General features: G+C 40.6%; 1 protein-coding gene across 3 annotated transcripts in view; it reads left to right on the forward strand.

The window, feature by feature from the left end:
- Positions 1 to 21,418, forward strand: part of CERS6 (ceramide synthase 6) — a 308,139-nt gene that overhangs the window by 206,244 nt on the left and 80,477 nt on the right. For all 3 annotated transcript variants that reach the window (XM_057744992.1, XM_057744993.1, XM_057744994.1), the window contains exon 5: positions 19,098 to 19,148. In XM_057744992.1, the coding sequence (XP_057600975.1) occupies positions 19,098 to 19,148 (51 nt within the window). The remainder of the gene's footprint in view (positions 1 to 19,097; positions 19,149 to 21,418) is intronic.

The following is a 21,418-nucleotide window of genomic DNA, read 5'->3' on the forward strand; positions in this document are numbered from 1 at the left end:
TAAATGTCCCTCTCTTTTCCCCTTATTCATGCCTTCTCCCCCTCTGTGTGACTGGTTTTATTTACATATAACTAACGATAGAAACTAGAAGGTAAGGTAGTCAAGACAGAAAAGTGAAAGTTACAGTGAGAGAATGATTTTTGCTCAGAAGTCCCCACTTGAGTGAAGCCTTCCCTGGCTACTCTATCAGTGTCATCTCCCCATCACCCCCTCTGACATTTCATATCCCTTTTCCTGATGGATTTTCTCTCCTAAGCCTTGGTCATATATAACAAGCATATTTTGCTTCTTTACCGTGTCTCCTCCACCAGAAGATAAAGTCTGCAGGAACAGTGATTTTCTGTTTGTTTTGTTCACTCCTGAGTCCCTAGTGCCTAGAGTACGAGCAGGTGCTGGATAAGTGAATGTTATTGCATGATAAATAATAAGAATATCTTAGAAATTTAATTGTCTCCGCATTCAGTTTATTTTTTATACCACTTATTAAAGTGGTATCATTTAAATTAGTGTAATCCTCAACTAAGGAAATCCATGGTCCAGCTGATCGTCCCTTGTAGTTCCCTCTTGTTTACTATTGGAGCTTGTTATAGACACCAATTTTCCCTGTATTTAGACAGTTCTTGATTTCTTCCTGTTTGAACTAACTGTAATTTTTCTCTCCTTGGGCATCCTCTTATTTTTTCCAGGGACAAAATTACAGTCAGTCCCATTATAAAACAGGTTGATGTTACTGTTTCTATCTTGGATTACATTTTGTGCAGTGGGACAGTAACTACTTATAACGCAATCCTCTTACAATACTGTTCGGTAAAAGATGTACGTTATTTCTGTTTGTAACCAACAGTAGATAAAAGCGGGGCAATTTTCCCAGGGCGTATGTTCTAGAATCAGAAGGTAAATTGGTGGATTCTCACTCAGTTAATATTATAAAACATGTATTTATAGAACTGGTCCCTAGTAATAGTTAAGTACTCCAAAATGAGACACCCTATAGAGTAGAAGATGTATGTATAGTGGCAAAACCCCTCCAATTAGAGGATCTTAGAAACTCTAATTGAAGAGCCAAAATACCATTGTCATTAAGTCAATGGTGCATTTATTAAAGGATAATTACACTTCAGCTTGATGTGAGTCTTCTAGATAACACTTCCCAATAAGAAAATAGTGCGTCTTCTCAACTCAGTTACTATTGGAGCTAGTAAAATGTCATTGTCTGTGGCTGTTTCCCATTTAAAGATTACCTCATGCATGTTTTTGGTGTTGTAGTTCCTGGAACTGTGGACTGAAGTCGTGAAGTCATTTGTATACCTTAGCCTGGAGACGGATGGCTCCAGCTTGGTTCAGCTTCATGGCCTCTTTCTGCACTGCCAATTTCTAGTACAATAAATAGCCTTGTTTTTCATTCGTTTACACAGGCAGGTTCTGTAATTGATAGTGTATGTGCTTGAGGAATCAGGTATCTGGCAAGTACTGCATATAACCTCGTGAGAGCATGAGCTAAACTACAAGAAAGTAAAGACTGCTGGGTGAATGGTGTAGACATCAGTGAACTCGGAAGTTCATAGGTGTTGAGGTAAACAAACTAAAGAAGCCCTTCAAAAGTACAGGCGTACCTTGTTTTATTGTGTGCAGATATTCTCTTTTTTACAAATTGAAGGTTTGCGGCAACCCTGTGTCAAGCCATTTTTCCAACAGCATTTGCTCACTTTGTGCCTCTGTGTTACAAATTCAGCAATGTTATGTCACAAATTGGTAATTCCCTAAATATTTCAAAGCTTTTCATTATTATTATGTTTGTTATGGTGATCTGTGATCATTGATCTTAAATGTTATGATTATGTAATTGTTTTGGGAATCCACGAACTGTGCCCACAGTAACACAGCTGACTTAATTGATACCAAGAAATGTGAGTGTTCTGACTGCTCCGTTGACGGGCTGTTGTCCCATCTCTCTCCCTTTCTTGGGACCTCTCTGCTCCCTGAGACGTGACTATATTGAGGTTAGGCCAATTAATAACACTGCAATGGCCTCTAAATGTTCAAGTGAAAGGAAGAGTTGCATGTCTTTCACTTTAAATCAAAATGAATTGCTTAAGCCTAGTGAGGAAGGCATGTCAAAGAGTGAGCTAGGCCAAAGCCTAGGCCTCTCACACCAAACAATTAGCCAGGTTGTGACTGCAAAGGAAAAGTTCTTGAAGGAAATTAAAAGTGTTATCCCAGTGAATACACAAGAAGAAAGCAAAACAGTTTATTGCTGACGTGGGGACAGTTTTAGGGACCTCAGCTACAGCATTCCCATAGACCAGAGTCTAATCCAGAGCAAGGCCCTGACTCTCTTCAATCCTGTGAAGGCTGAGAGAGGTGAGAACGCTGCAGAAGGCGAGCCTGAAGCTCACAGAGGTTGGTTCATGAGGTTTGAGGAACGAAGCTGTCTTCATAACTTCAAAGTGCAGGGTGAACCAGCAAGTGCTGATGTAGAAACTGCAGCAAATTATCCAGAAGATCCAGCTAAGATAGTTCGCGAAAGTGGCAACACTAAACAACAGATTTTCAGTGCAAACGAAACAGCCTTATGTTGGAAGAAGACTCTATGTAGGACTTTCATAGCTAGAGAGGAGAAGTCAATGCCTGGCTTCAAAGGACAGGTTGACTCTCTTGTTAGAGGTTAAAGCAGTTGGTGACTTAAAGTTGAAGTCAGTCCTCATTTACCATTCTGAGAATCCGAGAGCCCTTAGGAATTACGTTAAATCTTCTCTGCGCATGCAATAAACGGAACAACAAAATCTGGATGACAGCACACCAGTTTACAGCATGACTTACTGAATATTTTAAGCCCATTGTTGAGACCTACTGCTCAGAAAAGAAGATTCCTTTCGAAGTATTACTGCTCATTGACAATGCACCTGGTTACTCAAGAGCTCTGTTGAAGATGTACAGTGAGATTCATGTTGTTTTCATACCTGCTAACACAACATCCATTCTGTAGCCCATAGATCAAGGAGTAATTTTGACAGGCAAGTGTTATTATTTAAGAAATACATTTCATAAGGCTAGAAGCTGCCGTAGATAGTGATTTCTCTGAGGGATCTGGGCAAAGTCAATTGAAAACCTTCTAGAAAGGACTCACCATTCTAGATGCCATCAAGAATATTCGTGATTCATGGGAAAAGGTCAAAGTAGCAACCTATACAGGAGTTCAGAAGAAGTTGATTCCGTCCCTTATGGATGACTTTGAGGGGATCAAGACTTCTGTAGAAGTCACTGCAGATAGAGTGGAAATAACAAGAGAACTAGAAGTGGAACCTGAAGATGTGACTAAATTGCTACAATTTCATGATAAAACCTTAATGGATGAGGAGTTGCTTTTTTATGGATGAGTAGAGAAAGTGGTTTCTTGAGATGGAATCTGCTCCTGGTGAAGATGCTGCGAAGATTGTTGAAATGACAACAAAGGATTTAGAATATTATGTAAACTTAGTTGATAAAGCAGTGGCAGAATTTGAGAGGACTGACTCCAATTTTAAAAGAAGTTCCATGGATAAAATGTTATCAGAAGAGCACTGTACGCTACAGAGAAGTTATTTGTGAAAGGAAAAGTCAATTGATATGGCAAATTTCATTGTTGTCTTATTTTAAGAAATTGCGGGCTTCCTAGGTGGTGCAGTGGTTAAGAATCCGCCTGCCAATGCAGGGGACACGGGTTCGATCCCTGCTCCAGGAAGATCCCACATGCCACGGAGCAACTAAGCCCGTGCACCACAACTATTGAGCCTGTGCTTTAGAGCCCGTCAGCCACACCTATTGAGCCCATGTGCTGCAACTACTGAAGCCCATGCGCCTAGACCCCTTGCTCCGCAACAAGAGAAGCCACCACAATGAGAAGCCCGTGCACCGCAACGAAGAGTAGCCCCCACTCACCGCAACTAAAAGAAAGCCCGTGCACAGCAAAAAAAAGACCCAATACAACTAACTAACTAAGTAAATAAATAAGAAAGAAATTGCTAAGGCCACCCCAGCCTTCAGCAGCCACCACCCTGATGAGTCAGCAGCTATCAGCCTTGAGGCAAGGCCTTCCCCCAGTAAAAGGATTCTGACTCACTGAAGACGCAGATGACGGTTAGCATTTTTTTTTCTTAGCAATAACGTGTTTTTTAATTAAGGTATAGACATTGTCTTTTTAGACATAATGCACATTTAATAAACTACAGTGTCGTGTAAACATAACTTTTATACGCACTGGGAAACCAAAAAATTCATGTGACTCACTTTATTCCAGTGGTCTGGAACTGAACCTATGACATCTCCAAAGTATGCGTGTACAACAGAAGGTAAAAAGGAGCCTGGTTCTGTTTCCATAGAAAGGTTGGTTGGTGATACACTGTGACTACTTGGCCATCTTGTTTTTGTTTCCAGATAAATAGATAATTTAAGATTACGTTTTCAGTATCATGCCAATTTCATTAATCACCCAGCCTTTCCACCTCATTGATTTTTAAAAGCTCTCCTCATTCATCTAGAGGAAAGCTTTATCTTATATTTAGCAAACCACTTCTGTATTGCTGGTTCAGTGCCTTTATGTAATTCAGGTGCATTAATCTATCTGACTTATATCATTCAGCTTCCCCCCCTCCCCACCCCCTGCCAATAATTGCATATCTTTGGAAGATCAGAAGCTGGGAAGACAGGAAAACAGGCTTGATTAAAATCAGAAACTTAGCTGCATAAAGATCAATTCCTTCTTTGTAATTCACTCAGCAACTCAAAGGATAATTTCTCTATCCTAATTAGAAGATAAATAATATATAAGGATGTACCACTCATTTAAAGGGTATAGTTTGATCATTTGTCCTATTAGTAATAAAAAATGGTAAACTGAATTGTGAATTCCCTTCTGAATTTTAATATATGAAAGTGGCTGTAAGGAAAGGGCGTAATTATTTTCCTAAATTAAAATATCATCATCAAATTTTCATCAGGGTTTAGTTTAGAAAATTTTAATCTTCAATACCAAATGTAATATAAAACTTGAGCCTCGCAGATAGAGGACACATTGAAAAGCAATTACTCATTTTGTGACTTTTATTCACATATCATCAAATTGGGCCAAATGAGCTTTTTATTATACTGATTACTAATAATGCTCTGATTGTGTTTAATAAGAGTGACTGAGTTTTGTCAGTGATTCAAAAAATCTAAATTGCAGTGGAAAACTGGAATCCGTTCAAAAAGAAGAAAAAGAGGGATCTTCTGATATTGAGTTTCCATTTGTGGGGTGTTGGAGTCTGCAACAAGATCAGAGATGGCAAACTAGGATTTTGTCTTTTTGGGGAAAAAAAGGGGGGCAAACACGATGGTGAAATTTAGGGCTTGAGAGATCATAGACATTATGCAGTCCAACTCCCAGTTTCACATGAGTGACCAGATGGATGAGTCGACGTACCCAGTGACACTGAGCTGGTCAACAGCACACTGAGGCTGACAGTGGGGTTCCTATGACCTTTCTGATTCTCTCTTCCCCATCATGTGTTCTTTCAGTGATTGCAGGGGTTGGGAAATTAAGGAATTTTTATTTTGCTATTTCCAGATTCCCCTGCCTTTCCAAAAAGAGCTGTTCTCGATTAACAGAATTGAATGTTACAGGGATTTGGCTGCTTTGCAAGTATCTGAATTTTGTGTTTTCTTGCAGCTTTCTCAAATAATGATAACATGATACAGTTTTTTCTTCTAACATATTACTCACGTAAAATATGTGACTTCCATAGCCATTTATGGCCATATCTGGACAGAAGATTACTGGCAGTTTAGGAGTTCAGGAAACATAGGACTGTTTCTACTTTATATGCTTGGATTCATGATTCATATAATATAGCCTAGTATGGGTTTTCAGTTATCACACACAGACATGATGACAAGACAACATACTAAAGAGCAAGTGAAAGCTCATATATAAGAAAAATCATTTTAAGCAAGGATCTCATGAGATATTTACTATTTTTTCATTTTATTTCTAATTCTGTATCAATTTCTTATTGTTGATCATAACATTTGAAACCCTGAGCATATATTTCTTAAATTTTAGGCCAATTCAAAGAAGGCCTTCAAGCAATGGATTTCCTGGCCTGCGTCTCAATAAACTAACTATAAAATCAAAAAAAAAAAAAAAAAAAAGAAGAAGAAGAAAAATCAAGCCTGAAATGCCCAGTACTTTTAAAAGAGAGAAAGCAACGGCTTTTTACTCTTTTCTTATGTAATTCCTTTAAAGTGTCCCCAGGAAGATGATTTTGAAGTAGATAGACCTTAGCTCAAGGTAAAGTCATTAAAAAAAACTGAGGAAGGTCTCTTCTGCTGTATTGTCTCAAAGGCTAACCCTCATTCTCTTCCCACCACTGTGGATTAGCTGATTAAATATCATCGGTCCCTTGCGTGATCCCACTCACCTGACTTGACTCGGTGGGTTTGGATTCTTGGGACTGGTTTTGGCGTGTGAAGGACTGGGTAGGGTGGAGGAGGGACTGCATCAGGTTGAGTATCAGATACAGGTCATGTGACATTGCACGTGCGGAGGTTGTTTGGTAGGGAAGACATTTAAAGGAACTCATTTACTGGGAACAGGGGCTCCTCCCCGTGTGTCTCTGTTGCCATATGTGCCTTGCATTGGTCAGAATGAATACTGAGCTACAGCAATAATGTAGCAAAGAGACGGAGCAGCACAGCGGCTTAAAGGACAAAGTCCGTGTCCGCCTCATGTGACAGGTGCAGCATGAGTGGCCTGGGCCAGTGGGGCAGCCCAGCTCCACACCATCTTCAGAGAAGTCGGTTCTTTTCGCTTTGTTGATCTGCTGTCCTTGGTGCAGTGGTGTTCACACGCTTTTTGGTGTCAGGACCCCTTTCCACTGGTGACAATCATACAGGATTTTAAAGAGCTTCTGTTTTCATTCGTCATATCTGTCGATACTTACTGTACTAGAAATTAAAGCTAAATTTTGAAAGCATTTATGAATTTAATGAAAATAAGAAATCATTACATGATCACAAGTAACATGTGAAGAAAAATAACTGTATTTTCTAGAACAAAAATGAGAGGTTTTTGTGATAATCTCTAATTATGGTTTGGTGGGGGAGAGCTGGGTTCTCATTCCTGCTTCTACATTCAGTCTGTCGCTGGTGTGTGTGTGTGTGTGTGTGTGTGTGTGTGTGTTTGGTTAATTTATATGGAAACATCTGGCCTCGTAAAGATATGAAATGGAAAAGGTGGAAATATCTTCATAGTGTCTTCCAGGAATCTGTAGGTGTTGTTCTTTGGTGTGATGCCAAAACTCAAGAAGTCATTCCTTTCATGTCAGTGGACTTTTTTACTTGGTTACATTAACACGCATTGATCTCTTTCCCTTTCACCCACGTGTGATTATTTGACATCAGGCATTGGTCATCTGGGACGTATTGCTTCACTGAGTTATACAGATCTTACAGATGCTGACACGTTATTATAAATACCACAAGCAAAAAAAATAGAAGCGTGTTTGTTACTGTTTTCACCGATTTCCTCCGAAAAGTTTTTAACAAATGGGAAGCTGTCAGGCATTTAGTAGCCTATATGTATTTTCCAAAATACTAATTTTTGCTCGAAAGCTTGAATTTTATCATTGGCAGCAAATACTGTCATTTGTGTTTCTTGAAGTAACAGACTCACTTTGTTCATTTTCAAGAAAATGGCTGCAAATATTCAATTCAGAATAAGAGCCATTGTGAAGAAAAATAAACAGCCAGGTTTGCACTCACATTTCGTTCTTTTAAGTTCATTGTTTTGTTTTTTCATGTTTTCCCCACATTTGTATTATTGTTTCTCTCCATCCTGAATAAATGTTAAAGGTAGGACTGAGAAGACCTCTCTGTACATGGCAGGTGCACTGGTATCACCAGCCCTCTGTTCCTGGTGGGACTAGTAGCCTCTAGGAGGTTGTGTGCTGCCAGGAGGCCAACAAAGTAGCACCTGGAAGACTGATCAGGAGGCAGTGAGGTGGAGGTGACAAGCCAATTACAAGGTGCCAGCGTAGTTGAGGGATGGAGATGGGCGTTAATGGAACACACACAGCAAGCTGCTTGGCCTGAAGAGAGCAGGGGATGCTTATGGGGAAGAGTGGACTTGGGCTTACCTGGTCACAGTGGGCAGCTAACCTAGCAGGAATGTGGACAGCCAGGCAGAGGCATTTCACCTTCTGAGTTGGAAATGAGAAGAAGGCGTTTGAGGTTTTTTTTTTTTTAATCCTCCAGAGAATAATGCAGGTGAATGGATGGTTAGGACAAAATGATGTTGGAAATACGACATGCTTCCTGAAAGATTAAAAAAGTTCAAAGTCGGCTTCCATCTGACAGTTCCTCTCCTCCATCTACTGTCTTCTCCTTGTCCTTCTGGCCTCAACTACTAGGGCACCACTAGTGGAGCTGTCCCCTCCCACCTCTCCCTTCAAGACTGGGCTGGGTGTCTTTTTATGTCTACTCCTCTGCATCCTGTGTTTACCTCTGCTATAACTTGTCATTGCTTTGATTACCCAGGAGATGGTTAGTTCCTGGAGAATGGAGAACTCACCTGCTGTATCTTCATGCCTAGCAGAGTGTCTGATTTATGGTAGCCACTCAGTACTTGAAAGAGCACGTGAAGGAGGAGGCTGCAGTAACATTAGCACAAAGATGCTAGAATGTAGGCAAATTGCTTTAGAAGTGGGAAAACTTCTAACGAGGTTGATGAGAATCTTCAGGGTGAGAGTGGGTGGGGTGGGTGGCAGAATGACTGATCATCACTGTGAAGAATGCGAAGTTTATTCTGTATTATTTGCTCACCTTATTGTTTTCCATTTTCACTTTCTCTTAATGGAGAATGTAGGATTAAATTATTGATGACTGGTTTATACTTGAAACATCACTGTCAACATGTAAATAATCTTAAGGCAGCTATTTCATATAGTAGCTTTTAGTTTAAAATTAATTAGAATTATTGAATAATTTGAAGGTTGTAATAATTAATACCATTAGTGTTATTTGTACATATAGACCAAATGTGTGCTTTTTAAAATCAGACCGATTGAAAGTACATGGACTTAGCTTCTTTTAAGGATTCAAATAAGACTTGTTCATTGTAGAAAATTATAGCTACAATTACTTTGTGTAATTTAATATTGAAATATAAACATTTTTCTTAAAAAGTAAAATTCATCCAAGATAATCTTTACTCAGAGATAAACAGTAATTAGCTTTTGCTAAATATCCTGCCAGGCATATATCATGAGTGTGGGAGCGTGTGGGTCTAAATATATATCTACTTTAAACATAAGATACACTGTACATTCTACTTGTAATTTGATTTTAAATGAAAATATGAATATGCTCGTTACATGCCCTTAGCCCATCTACTGTTAGCACAGCCGTGGTGGACAGTTCCATGCGCTTTTGACAGTGTCCCCATCAAATATAAGCTGTGCCATGTATCTGCTTTGCTTTCTCCAAAGCTGCCAAGGTTACCTAGACACAGGAAGGTACCGCCTAGGCATACGGAGGTGTTAATACTGGAGCCTCAACCAGCGGGGTATGGGAGCTGGTGGATAAATGCCCCAGCCTCCTGTCCTGTGTTGGGACAGTTATAAGATACATGCTCCCTAATTCTGCAGAGGTCCTCAGCAGAACTGAGGTGCAGTTGCCTGCAGGAGTAACCAGCTCATTTCTGAAAAACATACTGGATTTTCTCCTTCACCCATCTCATTTTCTCCGTTTTTCCAGTTCTGTGTCCTGGGATCACCTCTCAGATAACCATCCAGCACCCGTGTCCTCATCTGAGAGTCTGCGCCCAGAATCCCAACTAAGAACATGCCAGTGTTCAATGTTATTGGACAATTACACTTATTTAAATTTTTCATTATTAGAAAAGGAATTATAATGGAAATCCACGTACAAATGTGTTTACTATGAGTCTAATTTTTTTTTTTACAATAAATGCTGGATTAAAGGATGTGCAGATTTTAAAGACCAAATTCCTTTTTAGAAAGATTACTCCAATTTGCAGAGTGTTAGTTTCCCTATACACGGCTAACTCCTGGGTGTTAACCTCTTCAACTATTTGCCAGACTCAGGTAAAAAAAATTGTCTTGTTTTAACCTGTAATTTTTACTTATGTTTTTAGCCACATATTCTTTTGTTTATTGTGTTCCCTGTTTGTATCTTCTCCGCATTTTTCTTTTTTTCTTTTTTCGCATTTTTCTAATCAGATGTTTAAATATTTAAATCAATGTTTTTGGCTCTTTACATATTAGAGATCTTAATCCTTTGTCACATGGTATAAAGTATTTCCTTAAATGATCTTTTAACTTATCTTGTGCTTCTTAATAGTGTCGACTTAAAGAAAAACACACAACATAGGAGTTTTGAGGTTAAGTTTTATTCAGGGTCTTAGTGAGGACTATAGCCCAGGAGACAGCTCTGAGAAGTTGCTCTGCAGAGGTGGGAGGAGCCAGTTTATATATGATTTTTTTTTTTTTTTTGGCTGAGAAATACATGCTGTCAAGCATACATCTTCGTAAAAGATTCTTACCAATCGCAAAGAATAGATATATGAGGTTAATTTTTTAGTGTTTTTCTGTGTATGGGAAGATGCAAGAATCTGGGGTTACTGAAATTCTTCCTGAAATACCCATCTAACTATCTATGGGGACTGTTGATCCAAAACACAGAGTGCCTCATCCTGTTTTTCATCCTCAGTGCCTCTCAGGGTTGCACTGTCCTTGGTGACGGCAGGGGGTCACACTTGACCTTTGTAGACTGGGTGATGAGCAACACTTTGGTTCTTCTTTGTTCACAGTCACCACTGTCACTGGCTTTACTCCCAAGTTCTGTGCTGGCCTCCGTCTCTACAGACCTCTCTCCCCCTGTGTTGACATTCTCACCATTTTCTTTTCTGTGTAGGTCTTTCCACCTCATTTTCTTTCATCTTTTTCTCTTTCCTTTGTCTGGTTCCTTTATCCTTAATTTCTGTTCCAAACGTGGATTTAATCAGTCTATTCTGCTTTGCAGTGATTCTCACTGGCCTGGAGGAGAGTCCCATCTGAATCTGAATCGATGGAAGAGGTGCCTTTGTAAGCTTCCTGTTGCCCAGGCTCTTGAGAACCACAGCCACAGTTACTCTGAGTCTTTACTCTGAGTCTAATTTTTTTTTTTTTTTTTTACAATCAATGCAGTGAGGTATATGTGGAGTCCCTCAGCTGAGCAAAGCCCGAGAAAGTTGAGAACCACTGGCTGGAAGGTTTAAAAGGCATGGAAATGCCACTTAGATTTCTTTTCTCTTTGGCTGTATGATGAAGCCCACAGAGAGACCCTGTGACCTCAGAGCCCATCTCGGAGGAGCTCCTTCTATTTTTGTATGCTTGGCAGATCTGCAAATTACTTTCTAAATTGATTGCTGGATGTGCTGAAGGCACATACTTGACTAGGTCCAGAGGACTAGCATCTTTTTAAAAGTCTGATCAATATGAAAAGCTGCTATCTTTATATAAGGCCATGGGGTCAAGTCTAAATTACATTTGCACATCACAAGAGCTTTCAAAAAAGCTAATGCAGATGCCAAGGGCCTCTAGGGAGGGGTTACCACTCTGCTTTGTAGATTTATAGGCACCTATCTGCTGACCCAGGAAAGGAGGAAAGGGTACCTCTTACATGCTGGGCAGCAGTCTAGATTACTCAGCACTGACCAGCCGCATCTTCAGGCTGATCAGAGACTTCTGGCTTCATTCTTTCATCCCAAATACAATTTATTGATCAATTTTTAAACTCACAAAGCACAAAATATTTCTTTCCATTCTGAGTTGCTGAGTGATATGTATTAAAAGAAAACTGTAGATTATCATTTGAATGGGTTTGATTTATAGTCATTGAAATCATACCGTTCAGCATTCTAAAAAGAATGTTCTATGTTTATGTAATAAAACTATTAATATAGATGTTACCATCAAAAAGTATAGGCAAAAGCAAAAATAAGCAAAAATGTTGAGACAATCACAGTTGCTGTGACTGAGCTTTAGAATTAGACCTCGGCTTCCCAAAACCAAGGTACAAAGGTAATGGGGGTGACAGGAAACATACCAAGCATTCACAAAGGGGAGTATTTTTCCCCCTTGGACTAAATTTAAAAGGAAAAATATCATTGGAACGTACACATGTGAATTCAGTGCTTACCTAGTGGTAACCTTTCCAATATAAACTCATTGCAGACAAGGAAGCATTTTTCTCATGTTTATTTCTTACAATAAATCTTCAATATAAGCCAAAGGTGTAAGGTTTAAGTATAACTCAGCCAAAGTGTTTTCAGGGTAGTTTCAGTGAAAGAAGTTTCGGAGTAGTTCAGGGATCTAGCTTTCTGGCATCTAAAAACGTAATCCAAGGCTCTACGTATTTCATACTTAAACTGTTCGGAGGCCAGTATGTCTCACTGTATTCCTTCACTGTTAGTTGTCACACCTGGGCTTTATGAAAGCCATGTAGGAGTTTGGATGGAAATAGTGAAAGATGAAAGTTTGCTTCTAAGATGCTGACTTCAGGTCGGGACCCACCCATTTTTCACGTTTTTGGTGAGGCAACAAAATGTTTTTAATACTTTATATGATTCATGTTCTTTTGTTAAATCAAAATATGCATTAATTCAAAGAAACTACTGTTTGTTCTGCTGTAGGTACCTACTGATTCTTAGGGGAAAAACGGGGTCTGTGTATTTATATTTCTGTTTAATCATTTAACACTTGCCTGGTTAACTGAGTACCCTTTTTTCTTGGCTTTTGCTTCAAACTCAATTATGCCTTTAGTTTACAGGGACATGATAAATGTCAGTGACCTGAGTTAGCCTTGATTTCTTTTTTAAGATTTCATTTTTTTTAAGCAGTTTTATATTCATAGCAAAATTGAGGTACAGAGATGTCCCATGAACCCCTGGCCCCACACATGCCTATTCTTTCCCATTATTAAATCCACCACCAGAGGGGTACATTTGTTACAGCCGATAGACCTACACTGACATATCATAATCACCCCAAGTCCATAGATTACATTAGGGTTCACCCTTAGTGTTGTGTGTTCTATGGGCTTGGGCAAGGCCTTCTTGATGTCTGATAACTGATCCCTCTTCGTGATAGGTGGCATGGAAACTGAAAGGTACATTTGTGTTTTTTTTAACTATTATTTTTAAGAAGAATATCAAATTTGGAACTTAAAAAATTAAAATAAGACCAAACCTATCTTATTCCAGATGGTAAAGTGAAATGATCAGAACTATTTTTGTTAGTTCTGTTTGCTATGAAACCTCTACAGAACAACTGATAAAAGAAGACACATGATTTTAAAAAAGCACATTTACTGACACTTAAAAAAAAAAAAAAACTTCTCTACTTTAAAAAAGAATCACAGAATAAAGAGCACTCAAGTCTTATGCACTTGGTCAAAAGGCAAATGACCTCCAGCAGCATGTCTGACCTCCATCCTGGTGCTGGGGTTGGGTTTGCTCAGGGTAAGAGGAGCCACAGAAGCCCTCCCTGGGACACTGTGTTATTGACGGATGTGCTTGCGGCCAAGTGGTGTCTCAAGTGATGTGTCTGGGAGCAGATGAGCATGGTATAATGGAAAATCCCATTATACATTGGATTTACATCAAGAGTGTTAGAAGTCATTTCTTACCCACTCTGTTGCGGTCTGTCATAGTCTTATTCAGACATTTTGTAAGTCTTCTTAAATTGAAATTAGTTGATGTGTACTTTAATAGCTATTAGGTACCATTTACGAAGAGTTGTCTTACGATGCTGTCTTAGTCAGCTTGGGCTGCCATAACAAAATGCCATCGACTACGTGACTTAAAGAACAGAAGTTTACTTCTCACAGTTCGGGAGGATGGAAGTTCCAGATCAAGGTCCGGCAAGGCTCGGTGTCCGGTGAGAGCCCTCTTCCTGGCTTGCCTCTCTTCCTGCGGGCCCCCCTTCTCACTGCAGTCCTCACATGGCCTTTCCTCTGAGCACGTGAGGACCAGAGAGCGCTCTGTCACTTCCTCTTCTTATAAAGCCACCAATCCTATCCGTTTAGGGCCCCATCCTTATGGTCTCATCTAACCTTAATTACCTCTTAAAGGCCCTGTCTCTAAGTACAGACACATTTTAGGGCCTGAATATGTGAATTCAGTCCATAGCAGATGCTAAAAGAACAAAAAAAGTTGGTATAATTTCTACTGACCAAAAAAATAAAAAGATGGAAGTAAGTCTGTGGGACCTTGTTGAGTGACCTATGATAATGGAACTCTTTAACAGTGAGAGGCATGACTACCCACCTGGGATATGTGGTTTCTTTTGTAGCTTAAACTGGACTTGAAGGTCCTTTCTCACCCTAAAATTTAATATTTTTAGGTAATAACTCAATTATTGATTCTCAGTTATGAATAAATCAATTCCAAATATCCATGAGGTTTTTCTTTCCTTACCGATTCTTCGTACACCCAGAGTACCTTGGGAAGTTATCATGGAAGAATCTGGCTGGCCTGAGTGCATGTCCCAGCTTTTCTACTTATCAGCTGGGTAGACTTCAGTTAATTATGCTTTTTGTCTATAAAACAGTGATACAGATGCAGAACCTGTGGCTACAGAGAGCTGACTGTTCGTGCCATTTTGTATAAGGGACTTGAGCATCTGTGGATTTTGGAACCCACGGGAGGTCCTAGAACCAATCCCCCAAGGATACCTAGGGATGACTCTATTCGTGAGAATACAGGCTATGCTGCTGTGTGTGTGTGTATGATAACACAGTAGTTTAGATATGAGAGAGATTATAGGAATTTACCTATCTTGCACGTGTAATCCAGAGGTAAGCAGACGGGGGCTGGTCGGAGCCCTCCGACACCGACTTCAACAGAAGCGTCCACCTCAGGGTGGAAGATGACAGCTGCAGCTCTTATGATCTCCCTGCGATGCGAGTGGAGAAGGGGTGAGAAGAGCTCATTCATGTTCACTCCTGGGGGCAGCATCTCAAAGCAGCACGTGTCCATCCTGCTCACGTCTCTCCCACCAGAGCTTAGATGTGCGGTTCCAGCACGCACAGAGCTTGGCTGAGAAGCACCGTCTCCAGCTGAACAGTGTTTTGCTGACAATTTCTGCTTCAAATGGCTGTTGTAACAATTAGAAATAATTCATGAATGTATCCCCCGGATGCTGAACTGTGACACAGTATAGCAAAGTGCCTAGCAAGGTGCCTTACACCTGGTAAATACCAAGTTGGATCACCCTCCTTACTCTCCTCTAGCACCTTACTACTCACAGTGTGGCCAGAGGTCTAAGCCTCACCTTGAAGCTTGTTAAAATGTAGATTATCGGGCTTCCTAGGTGGCGCAGTGGTTAAGAATCCACCTGCCAATGCAGAGGTCACGGGTTCGATCCCAGCTCCAGGAAGATCCCACATGCCGCGGAGCAACTAAGCTCGTGTGCCAAAAAAAAAAAAAAAAAAAATGTAGATTATCAGCCCCAAGCCAGACCTACTGAATCAGAACCTACAGGTTAATCGTTGGAGGAGCCTCCGCGCCGGCATGTCCTTTGTCTTGTATGGTACCTGCACGCTGTGTGAGCTTGAGCGCTCACAATGTTATGAGAATTAAATGAGATACTATGTGGAGGATACTTTAAAATCTGTAAAATGCTTCATATCATTATTTAAGTGTCTGTGTCTGAGGAGGAACAAAATGAATCTTAAGTTATTGGAATGCCAAGAGGTGAGAATCATTGGGTTTGAGGATTTTCCAGTGCTGATAATGTCCCCTGATATTGTAATGCCATGTGAAAAAGGCATTTCTAGTTCCAGAAAAAATGTGCTTGAAGTACCTTGCACTGTTCTAGGTACAGAGCTTTTCTCTAATTACGTAGGAAGATGCTAGGCCCGTCCTTCTGGAATGAGGGTTTCAGTGTATTTTTCGTCACCATTATTCTTTCTTGACGTCTAAATATTGCAGCTTTTTATGTTCTGAATTATGTCATTACCAATATAGGTTTTGACATCAAATGAACATGGAAATGATTCTTAAAAAGATATCTGGAAAAAGTGATTTAAAAAACAATAGGTTTATGGTATCAGTTGAAGCTAAAGATGTTATACCTAATGTATTAAATTATAAGCAGCCAATCCAGATTCGCATGCTAGTGTTAAGCTGTTAGAAATTAGGAGAATCACCTTTTCATGGACTTGTCTTCTCATCTGTAAATTGGGAACGATAGTATTTGTTTTGTCTCAAAGAGTTTGGGGGGGGCCATAATATGATCCTAGAAAAATGTAGCATATAGAAGTTGATATTAATATCTAGTATTATCAAAGTAGGAAGTATATGCGAACATGTATTGTGAAATAAGTATGTGAAAATGCTTATTCAAGTGTTTGGCAAACAAAATTGCAGGCTGAACTATGGCCCTGGTAGCTCCATCAAATTTTCAGTGTTCTTTGCTCCTGCTTCAAGTGGGCGGGGCCCAGTAGAGACAAAGACTCACCCACTGTTTCTGCAGGTCAGTCAGGTTTCCGCACATGATACAAGCACGTCTAGGTGATGTACACCTGAGGCACCCAGGGAAAACCCTGGGTATTAGAAGAAAACCAAGGAGCCACGAAGCTCACAGAGGAAGGCAAGCTCCAAATGCTGGATTTTCCTGGGTCACTGGGAGTCCTACCTTTGCTCTCCTGCCTGTGACGGGAAGGATGACTGCAGTAGAAGAGGTTTCTGCTGTCTTTTTAGAGGCAAGCGCACACATGCCCCGTGGGCTTGGGACCGAGACATTCAGAAAAATACTATGAAGCTTTTTATAGGCCTTGCATTTAATTCTGTCTTCCTTCCCATTAGCATTCAATAAGGGATACGGAACTGTCACCTTGCGTGTCTCACCCTGGAGGGGTAAACGTAAGACTATGACATACCTTTCCCTCAGGGACTTTCAGCTAATTGCAGAGATAGTAAACCGTTTTATCAGAGAGAAAGGTAATGACGAACATTTCTACTCTAAAGTAGATTTTGCTGTGTTGTGCCCACGTTTAAAAATAATGCATGTATGTGTGTGTTTAAACAAAATCTACGCATATCTGTATGGATAGCTTCGCTATACAGGAAAAAAAGGTCCCAAATGGGCTGTACGTTAAAACGTTACTAGTGATGAGAATTTGAATTGTTTTTCTTTTTATTATTTTCAGTATTTTCTGTGTCTTCCTCAGTGGACGTATGTTGTGTATATAACTCTAAGACAATAACCTATTAAACTTCTGAAGCGTCTGCAGTGTTATCATACATGCTCTCTCATTTGATCCTCACAAAATCACCCTGTGAGGTCAGTCAGTCATAAACCTCAATGCCACGGACATGAGAAATGGAGGAGACAGAGACAGGCAGACATACAGCTCAGGAACCCAGGAAGTGATGTGCAGAGAGATTACGTGATACGTACAGAGTTGCACAGGTTGCAAATGGCAAAAGCAGGAAGAAAGGAAGGAGAATCAGGAGTGCGTGATGTAAAGATCCCTGAACATCATTAGGTTTAGGGCATGGCACGGCTTTATACTTCAGATTGGCTTCCTAAACTGAGGCCCTGTTTCAGTTCTTATCAGACTCAAAGTTAGGGTCACAAGTGGCTACGTTTGGCTTTGAGACCAAATAGTCTGAGTTTGATTTCCAGCTCTGGCCCTGCCTGGCTGTTTAACCTGGGTGGTTAATTACAGACTCAGGGTCTCAGTTTACCTATCTATAAAATGAGGCAGATACTACTACTAGTTACTGTAAGGATTAAATGAGTTCATACGTGTGAGATCCTTTAAAAGTATATGGGACAATCTAAAGAAAAACAACTTTTTAATTGGTTAAATAAATAACAGATCATAGAGGAAAACTCTGGAAAAAAAAAAGTATGTGGTCATAGGGAGGAATTAACAAATACTAGCAAATATTCTCCTCATCCCCATCCTCATCCCCATCCCCATCCCCATCCTCATTGGTGCAGGGTTGATGAGGACCATGGCAGGGTGGAAGGATATCTCTGTGGCTTTCAGAGACAACTACGTTATCCTGCTGCAGATGGCAGCAACTTTTGATCTTATAGGGCCTGGAACAAGATGCGGAGGTTAGGTCAGTACCAATATATCTGACATTAATCTTTCAATGACAGTATTATCATTTTGAGATAAATAAACACAGAGATTGGATTCATGATAGATTATGTTTCTTAATAATAAGAAACATACAGATGTGTATCCAATGTATATAGGTGTAGCTGTAGATCAGGGATGCAAAAAGAATTATAAAGTGAATGCAAAAATATGAGAAAGCTTGTGCTGGTATTGTGGGATGGTTTAGCTCTCCATTCAAATCCATACCCACCCCTCCCTGGTTATTACAAATGTTTGGCATCTCTGTGTATACTTAGTTGTTCTCCCTGATTTTACAAGGTGATGAGGCAAGTGATTGCCGTTAAATTGAGAAAGATTGTTTTGTCTTCGAAACACCTTGACCATGAGTCAGAGGGTGGGGTGTACTGTGAGGGTTAATTTCCACAGGCCGGGAATTAGCCAGAGCTGCCCTACTGAAGTAAGAGTACCTGTCTGCTACTGGGCCCCACTCAAGGCATAAAACAATCGATGAAGAATGTTGCTTTGTAAACACTGAGTTGGAGGAGTTTCAAGGAAATTTGTACCAACCTTATGGATCGTAGATGGATGATTTGCAACTGGTCTTGGTGAAACACTTGAAGGGCTCTGCTGTTAGGCTGGTTACCTCGCAGGGATATATCTACAGGACCAGCAAAATATTAAAAAAACACCAGCTAGGACTCTATCCCAGAAGAAGCCTGAAATCCTGCCGGTTGAGTTTAGACGATGACCCGGAGAGGATGTACGATGGGAATCCTCATTGCTTTGCTGGCCTGTTCCTTGTTGTACCGAGCCCTTCAGTTCTCACACAGGTAGATTGTTGAAATCCCCAAATGTTGAGGGGCTAGAACCTGTCATAAACATCTCTTCTCCTGCTTCTTTTCCGAAACATGCAAAATCTGTTCCTTTGTCATGTTTTTTAGACTCCCTGGCTGTGGAATACAAGGCACTGCTGGTACAACTACCCCTATCAGGTAAGGACACGTTACTGTCTGGGTTTGTACACACGTAGAGTATCTTTCTTAGGTCAGCATCATGGTTTCAGGCAGGTCCCAGCAGGTTGGGCAGCCGCTTTGCTTCTTGCACCCCCCCCCTCCACCCCCCGCCCCTTGCTGCTTGATGGTGGACGTAGCCTAGTGAGGGAGGGAGTTTGTGTTAGTTCAGAATCAAAGCTCAGGTGCTTGAGCAGATGGAGGAAGTGTGGAAGGTGCGTTTGCTGGAGACTAGGATACAGTCGCTTCAATAGGTGGGTAATTCCTGTTTCTAACAGCCCATCTGCCTTTGATTACTGAGGAAAGCCTGAAGACCTGATAACAACCCTGGCCTGTCTCAGCAGCTAGTGGGCAAAGCTCGAGTGAGGAGCTGGAGCAGGCATGCGGAATTTGGTCCCTGTGCGGCTTAGAAGCGGCCTCTGAAGATGTCAATCAAGCAGTATTTCCTTGCGTACAGAAAAAATGGGCTCATACCATTACACGTAGACAAAAATAGCATCGTTGAAAATGAGATTATCCCAGACCGGGATGCTCATATCCCAGACAGGGAGCATTTCGGATCCCTGCCCACACGCATACCTTTGTCTCTGTCCACGGATTCAGTAATGTTAGCATCTGTTGTGGTCCCTAGCTCAGTTACTATTTGAATATCAAAGCTGGGGCTTTTCTAGAAATTTCCTGCTGAAATATTTCTAGAATTTCTAGTTCCGTTGGGATATATTATTTAAGAGTAACAAATGCAACCAGGTATTTTGATGATAAAATAAAGAGATAGACATTGTGATAAGCAACTTGGATTTTTGAGTTTGGGATTCTTTGGGTTGTCTTTTTACAGGCATTTGGTCCAACAAAGTTAACCAGGCGGGGAGCAGGTGTGCCCTGCAACTTCTCTATTACACACAGTGTTGCAACAAGGGGTAGGGACTGGCATTGACTACTCCTCGGGCAAGTTCAAGGATAGGGACGTGTTGAAATGGGGATTCCAGTTTGCATTTCCATCTCTTTCATGTAGTGTATTCAAATTAAGAAAGACTGTAAATCAGCCATATGACATGATCAGAGAGAGCTGAACATTCCAGAGCTATGTGATCTAGAATAAGCAACGTTGAAAGCGATCACTTACTGTACACAATTGTAATTCACAGGCCCAACTGCTGTTTTACTATCTTAAATAGTTGGAATATTGTCATTTACAGCTCTCTCTCTGTCCTGTAATGGTATACTGAATGGAGAGGATCCTGTCCTCATGTGTTTGACAAAGATGAATGAGGGGACAACTGTTTTTCTTGATGTCCACCCATAGTGTTGGTAGTTGAGTGCCAGCTTCTCTTGAAAGTTACAAAGCATTTCAGTTTCAACCGTATCTACTATATATGTTATTGCCCTGTGTGCAGTGGTGTGGATGTGTTTGGGTCGTGAGTTTCCAAAGTCATTCATTCTGGGAAGGCAAGTGATTTCATTACAACTCAATGAAACAATTAAAAGCAACGCATCAAAAATGGTTTTTTAAAACTCTGTTTCATTTTTATGGATATAGGTGCCAGATAAATATTACTGACTTCCACTGCCTCTCTAAGCTTCTCCCCATTCCTGGACCTCTGAGGCAGGTAGAGCAGGTGTTCCCTCCATTTTCCAATACGTAAACGTAGGCCCAAGTTTCACATCTACCTAAGCTGTGGAGCGGGGACTCGATCTCAGACTCCCTGGCTGCGTGCCTAGCCTGCTGTCTCTTAGCAGTGTCCTTGTGCCCCGATCTTTTAATAAATATTTTTGAATTATTTTTTTTAAAATATTTACAATGTTAAGAACATTTGCTAAAAACAGGAAAGCTCCAATTAAGGCAGAATTTGAAACTTTGCCTCGGTGACCCATATAGTACTCCACTTTCTTTTACCTTCCCCGGTCCCTGTACTGTGGAATCTCGTGGGAGTTGTCCAGGGTTATTCTTCCTATGTAGGTGTTAGAATACTTTTGCAGGTTTCCTAAAGGAATCTTGTAGAGACGCCTGTCAAAGAACCATAAATGCGATTGTTAAAATGAGTAGTGAATTGGGTGCCAGTGCCAAATGTTCATACTGATTGACACATTTTTGGTTGGAGATGAAACAACTAATTCCATCAAGCTGTGGATGAGAGGCATCCTTCAAAGCTCCCTTATCCACAGAGAGAATGGGGCCAGAATTTGCGGAGGCGTAAGACCATGTCACTTTTCAGTACCGAGCTTGAGATATTTGAAACACAGATTTGGTGTCC

Source organism: Hippopotamus amphibius, chromosome 8 (assembly GCF_030028045.1).
Source record: "Hippopotamus amphibius kiboko isolate mHipAmp2 chromosome 8, mHipAmp2.hap2, whole genome shotgun sequence".
In the NCBI taxonomy this organism is placed as follows: Eukaryota; Metazoa; Chordata; class Mammalia; order Artiodactyla; family Hippopotamidae; genus Hippopotamus; species Hippopotamus amphibius.